This window comes from Manihot esculenta, chromosome 9 (assembly GCF_001659605.2).
Source record: "Manihot esculenta cultivar AM560-2 chromosome 9, M.esculenta_v8, whole genome shotgun sequence".
Taxonomy (NCBI): Eukaryota; Viridiplantae; Streptophyta; class Magnoliopsida; order Malpighiales; family Euphorbiaceae; genus Manihot; species Manihot esculenta.
Window position 1 is genome coordinate 23,691,025 of NC_035169.2, and position 9,484 is coordinate 23,700,508.

Here is a 9,484-nt window from a genome sequence, read left to right on the forward strand (position 1 = left end):
ATTTTACTTTTTCATGTGATGTCTAATACATTCTCTCTTTTTATGATTAATACTATTTTTTTTTTCTTTTAGACGAGAAAATTAATTTTTCAGTGGAAAACTCCCGATTGATTTTAAACTCTTGGATGCTTGTCAACGTGGTCGGTATCTGATCCGAGCACTGAAAATGACGAGTCTCTCCATCAACATAAAATGACACTCGTCTCACATTGAGGGTATTTTAGACATTACATAATGTATTATTAAAAATGCCAAAAATACTACTTTACCCTTTCGGTGGTTATACTGCTTCCATTTCATGTATCTAGTTACTCTAGCGCTTTTGTCACTTATCACCTGTCACCCTCCCACTCGCCACCCAAACACCACCATCCACCGCTGTTTCCACCGCCAAACGTTATCCCGCTGAGTAGTGTTATGGTTAATAGTGGGTAATTGTGTTGATGATCTTTAAGGGAGCTAACTAAGCTTTTTCTATTTTTGTATCAGACAAAAATGTCAGGCTTCAGAGAAGCTTTTCTTTATGTGGTGATACTCGTATTGGGCTCTTTTCTAGTTGCGGAATCAGCAATAGGAGTGAACTGGGGTACTGTATCTTTCCGAAAGCTGAAGCCTTCCACAGTGGTGGATCTGTTGAAAGACAACAATATAGAGAAGGTAAAGCTGTTTGATGCAGACCCAGAAGTGCTTGGAGCTTTAATGGGTAGTGGTATTCAAGTCATGGTTGGGATCCCAAATGAAATGTTGGCTGCTATTAGCTCTTCAACTGCTGTTTCTGATTTGTGGGTTCGCCAGAATGTTTCCAGATATGTGGTTAAAGGTGGTGTTGATATCAGGTTCCTCTCTCTCCCTCAATTTTGCTTCTTATTTGTCATCTTCTTCATTTTTTTATTTGCTTTTTTCTCTTTGGATTGCTTGAAGGCCTTGGGAAATGCAAATTCATATATTCTTTTGATCTTGCCTTCTACCTTTTGTTTTTTTTAATTTCTGTTTTAGTAAAGGAATAGATTTGATTTTCACGAGAATCACAGTACCCGAAAAGGGTAATAGGCGATTTTGGTAACTCTTGATCAATACTGTGATTATATGAACATATGTGAGAATTCAGGCCCTTAATTTCTGATTTTTCGCGTAAACTATTAGCAATTTTGGGAAATATATTGCAAAATTTTTTGAAGTAATTCTGTAAAAACTCAAAGATGAATGTGAGGGAGCAGCACTAGCAGAATATGTTAGAAAAGCACAATCTGTTTCCTTCCTTATGGAAGTCTTTCATAGAGTAATATCATAGGATCTAGCTGCTGCTAATATATTAATAGCTCTTCCTCTATATATTGATTTGGTCGTATTGGTTAGAATTACTAGAAGTGTAGGTATAACATAAAGCACTTGGCCTTTTGCTTAGTTAATCTTAGTCTAAAGGAAAATAGCTATTGATGTGAGCAGAGGTATAACTTTAGCAACTGTTAGATGTTTTTGTTTAATGAATCTTTTATTTTATAGTGTTTCCGCAGTTTGAATTTCTATTAGTCCTATGCAGCTGAGGTTTGTTCTACTTCCCCAACAATTAATTGTCTTGTTAATGAAAGCTGTTGCTGCTATGCGGACTTCCTATGCCAGATAGCACAGCTCCTTGTCCTAGGATATAGACGGCATTGCACGACTAATGGTATATGGCATCTGCCTATCCTTAATAAGTTATTTCATTAAGAAAATTTCTAAGGACACGTAAACAAATAGAAGTATGAAATAGATAATTGCTTTTCTTTAGTATGTGTGTGTGTGGGAGGAGAGACCAAGGAGGATGGTGAAGTATCACTACTTGTGTCTATGTATGCATACCTGTGGGACAGAGAAATCTTCAGCTGCACAAAATGCTGGTGCTATTCATATCCTTTGGGCTGAGAGCGGTATCTGGTAAAGATGCTACATCAAGGCCTATGGAGCTTAGGTCGATATACCTCATGCTAGTTTCACATTTGCTAATATGATTCTGGAGTTTAGTTCTCAAATGACACGTGTTAAGAAGCTTTTTTTCTGAGTTCTGAAATTAAATTAGCTAAGACCTTATTTCTGAATCTATAAAATTTGAGATGTGTTGTAACCTTCTATGCATATCTGAAGTTTCGGATGTCTCATTATTTTCTCTCTTACTGGATGGCAGGTATGTAGCTGTAGGAAATGAACCATTCCTCACTAGTTATTCTGGTCAATTTCAATCCTATGTGATTCCTGCCCTGCTCAATTTGCAGCAGTCTTTGGCTAAAGCAAATCTTGCTGGCTATGTAAAGCTAGTGGTCCCTTGCAATGCTGATGCCTATGAATCCTCCCTCCCTTCTCAAGGAACATATCGACCTGAGTTAACAGAAATTATAACTCAACTTCTTTCCTTCCTCAGCTCAAACGGTTCCCCTTTTGTTGTCAATATTTACCCATTCCTTAGCCTCTATGGGAGCACAGATTTTCCACAAGATTATGCATTCTTTGATGGGAGTACCCATCCTGTTACAGATGGGCCTAATGTCTATGGCAATGCATTTGATGGGAATTTTGACACTTTAGTTGCTGCCCTCAACAAACTTGGATATGGTCAAATGCCTATAGTTATTGGAGAGGTGGGTTGGCCAACTGATGGAGCCATCAGTGCGAACCTCACTGCTGCAAAGGCTTTCAACCAGGGACTTATATATCATGTTTTGAGTAACAAAGGAACCCCTCTTAGACCAGGTGCTCCTCCCATGGATGTTTATATTTTCAGCCTACTAGATGAAGGGGCAAAGAGCACACTTCCAGGAAATTTTGAGAGGCACTGGGGGATTTTCTCCTTTGATGGTCAGGCTAAATATCCACTGAACCTTGGTTTGGGCAACAAGGAATTGAAGAATGCCAAGAATGTTGAGTATCTCCCATCTAGGTGGTGTGTGGCAGACGCGACCAAGGATCTATCTGGGGTCGCCAACCACATGAGAATTGCTTGTGGTGTTGCAGATTGCTCAACACTTAATTATGGGGGATCATGCAATGGAATTGGAGCAAAGGGAAACATCTCTTATGCTTTCAACAGTTACTATCAGCTTCAGGATCAAAATGCACAAAGCTGTGATTTTGATGGTCTCGGCATGGTAACATTCCTGGACCCATCTGTTGGCGATTGCAGGTTTCTTGTAGGTGTAACTGATACTAGTTCAGGTTTTGGACCATGTCCTAGGCGGATTATGATTTGGATTTTGATGATATGGGGGCTGTGTGTTTTTCTAATATAAAAAGAAGTTTCCTCAACTGGGTTTTTGCGGGTCCCCTTGGTAGAAACGGTTAGTGTTAAACATAGGTGAGAGAATACTTAGTAATTTCGATGTTTGTTCAAAATGATAGGAAGTTATTGTGTATGTGATATTGTGATAGCATCATTTTAGGAAGTAGTTATGAACTTGCCATGTGTATTGAATCATCCCATCTTGAAATCATATGGGCCCTATTTAATAATATGATGAAGCCTTCGCTGGTGGACTTCGTTTTAAAAAAAATTTCCGTTTAGAAGTTATTGATTATTGTTTGAACAGAGAGGTTGATGAATTTTAGTACTGAACATCTTATCTTTAGATTTTATTTTCTCCAACAAAACTGGAACGTGGCGGCACTGCAGTTAAAAAAATAAAAATTAAAAAATATGCAATACAAAATATTCATAATATTACCTCTTAAATGAAGAGAAAAATAATCTGAAAAGAACTCTAAGCTTTACTAGTTTAAATAATTCAACCTTAAACTAGTTTAAATAATTCAACCTTAAACTAGTTTAAATAATTCAACCTTAAACTGTTAAACTTAACCGTTTATCACTCTCTCAATGGCAGATTGCAATTGTTAAAAAAAAAAAAATTTTGATTTTTAGTTATTTTCCTTATTACAAAACTTTAGTAAGTTATTTATTTTTAATCTTTTTACAAGAAGAATAAAATAACTATTATTCTGTCTCTTCTTTTTTATTTAAATAAAAATAAAGAAAATAACAAAAGGAAAAAGTTCTTTTTTATTCCATCATTTATTTTATTTTTTACATAAAATGAAAATGTAATTTTAAATTTATAAAATGATTGTATTTCATTAATAATAGATTGAGAACAGTCAGTAATATAAAATTTATTTTTATAAGTAAAAAAATTTTGAGAAAACGGTAATAATATAAAATTTTACTTTTTGTATTTAAAAAAAAAAATAGTCCTTGAATTAAAATGAAAAATCTTTTAATTTTTTAAAAAATATCATAAAAAAGGACATTTATTTTTTTTATATTGCAAATATTAGGATGTAAAAGGAGAATAAATGAAATATTATTGATGCGGCTAAAAACCAGAACTATAATGTGATTAGCTAATGATGCAAGACAGAGAAAGTGAAGTGGTGAAGTGGTGAAGTGGTGAAGTGAGTGTTCACAACTGCCACTCCAACGCTCAAATCAGTATACTGAAAGATAAGATGAATATAATGAATTGTTTGTAAGTTGAGTAGTGTAAGAGAATAGTGTATTTTTATCTCTATAATCGTTTTTTTTATACAGTAAGAAAGTGGAAATAAATATAGTATTTTTTGATAATCTGATAATAATGTGGCCGACTCGTTAGTATGAGATATTGATAGGCTAATTGATTGAGAATTTTATAATCACAAGCGGAGATTTACTGGATTGTAACCGTTAACGATCACTTCTTTATGGAATATCGCTCTGTAGTTGAGAGGGTGAGTTCTGACAAACAAACTGAACCGATCTAAGATCGACCTGTCACAAAGCATTTTATTTTATTTTATTTTTTTAGTTCTAAGCATTATGATCTACGCATCTTCCTTTCTATGAGTAAAATCGCGTATTGATTTATCATATTTGTAACGACCCGGAAATCGGACCGCTATCGGCGCTAGGATTCAGGTCGACTTAAGGTCGCCGGAACCCGTAGCAAGCCTACTATGAACTCTGAGTACCTAATAAAACCCATACATGAGCATACATTTCCATAAAAATTTTGAACTTTTTCAAAATTACCAAGCTTGACCTGTGCATGCACTATCTCTGTAAATATAAACATAAAGCCCCATACTGGAGTCCTCATCAAATACTCCAGATGGGTCATCATTACATTTACCAAGCTTGGTTTCCATCATAAACATAAAATAATGATCATGTACAAAAGGATTAAACATGCTATAGGGCCAAGCACAATACTATATCTCTGTATACATTACATTACATTATCCCTGTTCATGACATTACTTTAATTTACATCATGTCCACTACTATACATAAACCTAGACTGTACCCTTGCTGATGCTCTGGTCTTTACTCTGAGGCCCTGAAAACATGGGGATTAGGGAGAGGGGTGAGCTACTAGAGCCCAGTGAGTAGAACAATAAAACATTTAATAAAATATGCTATCATGAAATGCGTCACATCACAAACAAGTCACATCACGGATGGACTGACCCAAAAATCCCTCTGCTCTGTGCCCGGCCTTCGAAGGAGCTCCTCAGGACTTCTGTTACAAACAAATAAACTCTGTGCCCGGCCCTCTGTGGGGCTCCTCAGGACTTCTGTTACATGGAAATAATAATCAGAGGGCTAAAGGGTCGTCTTGTTGTCCATCCCCATTCACAATAAATAATTCAATGTGTCATCTTCGTGAACACTAATGCAATACATTCTAATATCATCATGGCATTTATGATGCATGAAACATGATAAAACCTTCATTTAAATTTAAAACATAGTTCAGTTCCACTCACCTCTAGCACTGCTGGACTGTCACTGTATCACTAACTCTGTGGGCCTCCCTGGTTCCTCGGGTCCGCACCTACACAGGTGGACTCAAATGAGGTACCGAACATACTCTAACATAGCTATAAACATCTCCCCAAAAACCCCCTAAAACATCATAAACATGCATAGAAAAACAGGCAAAGGAAGGCTGGACAGGGGTCTTTCGGCGGCACCTTCGGCGGCCGAAACCCCTCTCCAGAGCCGAAACTCATGCACCTTCGGCGGCACCTTCGGCGACCGAAAGTCCCTTCCAGAGCCGAAAGCCAAACACTTTCGGGGGCAAGGTTCGGGGGCTGAAAGACACTCCAGAGCCGAAAGTCCAAACCTTCGGCGGCATGTTCGGCGGCCGAAACTCCTCTCCAAAGCCGAAAGTCCAAACTTTCGGGGGCGAGTTTAGGCGGCCAAAACAGCCTCCTCAAGGGGTTCGGCGGCCGAACCTGAGTTCTCCAGCAAGGCAGAACTCGGGTCAAACTCACATATTCAGCCTCCAAAACCATACCAACCACTCTCAACATGCAACCAAGCTCTCAAAACATGCATATACCCTTAACCATACATATAGGAGCTCAAAAACTAGTTTAAACTCCACAAACAACATCAAAACATCACATATAGCATATGACCAACATATACGCCAACTTCTAGATCCATGCAAAACATGCCATAAAACTCTCTTAAACTCTTTAAAACATGCATAAAACATAAGGGGAGGTGAGGATCCATGCTTACTGTAACGACCCCAAAATGGACCGTCACCGGCGCTAGGATTCAGGTCGGCTTAAGGCCGCTAGAACCCGTAGCAAGCCTGCTATACTCTCTGTGTACCTGTAAATCTCATACATGATCATACATTTTCTGTGAAAATAAAAACTCTTTTCTGAACCAAGGCTTAACCTGTGCATGCACTATCTCTGTACTCTGTACCCCTGACTAGACCTTGCTCTAGATGGGTTATCTCATACCTGTTAAGCCTGGTTTTTCACATACTCTGTAAAACATATACATACTGGATCATGTACATAACAAAAGATTTACAACATAAACCATTAAGTCAAGCACAACTGTAACTGAATACACAACTAGTACATCTCTTTATTATTATATGTCCACTCTAAGCTATTACATATCTCTTTTCTCTTTTTGTACTCTTCTGGATCCTCCTCTGTACCCTGTACACTGAACCTGCAAGACTGGGGTTAAGGGAGTGGGATGAGCTCTATAGCCCAGTGAGTAGAACAGTAAAACATATCATTTAAAACATGATCTTATGGAATGCATCACAACACAAACAATCCACATCAAGGGTAAACCTGTCACCACATAGTCTTAGTAACTCTGCCGTGCCAGGGCGTAGAATCGAGCATCTGGTCTTCCTGTCATATATGTATACGTGTATATAACACCTGTACTTACCATTTCCAGGGCGTAGTCAGAGGCTCCTGGTCTTTACTATACCTGCCAGGGCGTAGTCAAAGGCTCCTGGTCTTAACTATACCTGCCAGGGCGTAGTCAAAGGCTCCTGGTCTTAACTCAGAGACTATTGGATCATTCAGCATTCACCCACATCAACAATTAACTATGCAATGCAACATATTCGTGGATTCTAATGCAATCAATCTATTGCATAATCATGATGCATGAGATATGCCAAAAACATTCCATTGCTCAATTAAAAGAATTAAGTTTAGTTCCACTCACCTCTGGCTATCTAGACTGACTGACTCTGCAGGCTCTGAAACTCTGGAGCAGTACTCACTGCTGCTCTCTCTGGTTCCTCTGGTCTGTGTAAGCACAGAAAGACTTAAATGAGGGACCAAACTAGCTTAAGAATAACTCTATTAAACTCCCCAAGAATCCCCTTAAACTCACTCAAACATCCATGCAAAGCATGTAAAGAAAAGCTGGACAGAACACTTTCGACGGCAGGTTCCGCAGCCGAAAGTCCTCTCCAGAGACGAAACTCATGCACCTTCGGCGGCCGAATCTCAACTTTCGGCAGCCGAACCCTTTCGGGGGCTAGTTTCAGGGGCTGAAAGGCACTCTAGAGACGAAAGTCTCTAACCTTCGGCAGCACCTTCGACGGCCGAACTCTCCTCCAGAGCCGAAAGTCCAAAAGCTCAGGGGCAAGCTTGGGCAACAGAAGTCACCTCCTCTCACCTCCTCAGGAGTTCGGCGGCCGAATGTTCCTTCGGCTGCCGAACCTGAGTTCATCAGCAGGGCAGAAACTTGCCCTGCCTCTCGCCAAATGCACAAAACTCCTCCAAACTCAAACACCTCACTTCCTCAACTTGCATACACCTAAGTATATGCTCAAAGGGGTCAAAAACTACCTAAAAACCCCAAACACACAAAAAATCTAACACATATTCAAGCTTTTCTCACAAAATCAACAAAAACTCTCTTTTTAACCTATTCATGCAACTCTCTCCATAAACCCCATAAAACCATTATAAATCATAAAAACAAGTTCAGGATCTTCACTTACCTCTTGAAATCAAGTAGATGAATGATCCTAACGTGGAGTTTTGAAGCAACTCTCCTTCAAACTCTCCAAACTTCACAACTTTGTGTTTTAAGCTCAAAACCTTCAAAATAACATAAAACTCAATCAAATCTTTGCAAGAGTGGATGAAAACATGAAAGAATGCTAAAAAAGGACAGAGTCTCACCTCAGCAAGTGAAAGAAACAGCGAAGCTTATCCTTTCAACCGACTGAGGGCCATTTTTATAGGTGGCTGGCCAGACCACCTTCGGCGGCCATACGTGAAACCGAAAGCCATGCATGTTCGGCGGCCGAACCTCACCTTTGGCGACCGAACCTGACTTTTCTGCCTTGGTTCATTTCTCTTAAAACTCATTGCATTTCAACTTAAAAACACTAAAACATACTATATTACTTTAGAAAAACATAAATTTTACCCTTCTAGAGAATTCTGACATCCCAGATTCCACCGGACGACAGGAATTCCGATGCCGGACTCTAGCCGGGTATTACATTCTCCCCCCCTTAAGAACATTCGTCCTCGGATGTTCCTAAAACAAACAATAAACATATAAAAAGGAGGAAACTAACCTTAAAACAGATATGGATACTGCTGGAGCATAGACTCCCGCGTCTCCCAGGTACACTCTTCTAGATTATGGTGGTTCCACAGAACTTTCACCATCGGAATTTCCTTATTCCTTAGCTGTCTAATCTGTGTGTCCAAAATCCGTACTGGCTGCTCTATATAAGTGAGATCCCCTAGAATCTCCACATCAGGCTCACTAATAACTTGACCCGGATCTAACACAAATTTTCGTAGCATAGAAACATGAAATACCGGGTGAATCCTTTCCATAGACGTGGGTAAATCCAGCTTATATGATACATTTCAGATCCTCTGTAAAATCTCAAAGGGTCCAATGTACCGTGGAGCTAATTTACCCTTCTTCCCAAAACGAACCACTCCTTTCATTGGAGACACTTTCAGTAACACCCAATCTCCCTCCTGAAACTCTAACAGTTTCCTACGAATGTCTGCATAACTTTTCTGCCTGCTCTGAGCTGTTCTGATCCTCTCTCTGATCACAGGCATGGTTCTACTGGTAATCTCTACTAACTCTGGCCCTGCAAGAGTCTTCTCTCCTACCTCTTCCCAGCAAACAGGTGATATGCACTTCCTCCCATATAAT

The 9,484-nt window shown here is 39.1% G+C and overlaps 1 protein-coding gene across 2 annotated transcripts; it reads left to right on the forward strand.

Moving 5' to 3' along the window:
* The first annotated feature begins 294 nt into the window (after positions 1-294).
* LOC110623474 (glucan endo-1,3-beta-glucosidase 5) lies at positions 295-3,530 on the forward strand. Of its 2 annotated transcripts, none has more exons than XM_021768435.2 (2): positions 295-836; positions 2,165-3,530. In XM_021768435.2, the coding sequence occupies exons 1-2, from the start codon at positions 496-498 to the stop codon at positions 3,261-3,263; spliced, it is 1,440 nt and encodes a 479-aa protein (XP_021624127.1). In that variant the 5' UTR covers positions 295-495; the 3' UTR covers positions 3,264-3,530. The 2 variants fall into 2 exon arrangements, 1 of the variants encoding a protein (XP_021624127.1); XR_002489286.2 differs by lacking the exon at positions 295-836 and adding an exon at positions 843-1,669 and having other exon boundaries at positions 2,165-2,303.
* The last annotated feature ends 5,954 nt before the right edge of the window (positions 3,531-9,484 follow it).

What these genes read in the sequence shown, in the direction of transcription:
- LOC110623474 (XM_021768435.2), top strand. Translation starts at nt 496, where the DNA reads ATGTCAGGCTTCAGAGAAGCTTTTCTTTATGTGGTGATACTCGTATTG. An exon ending in AAAGGTGGTGTTGATATCAG is followed by an intron (nt 837 to 2,164) that starts GTTCCTCTCTCT and finishes ACTGGATGGCAG; the next exon opens with GTATGTAGCTGTAGGAAATG.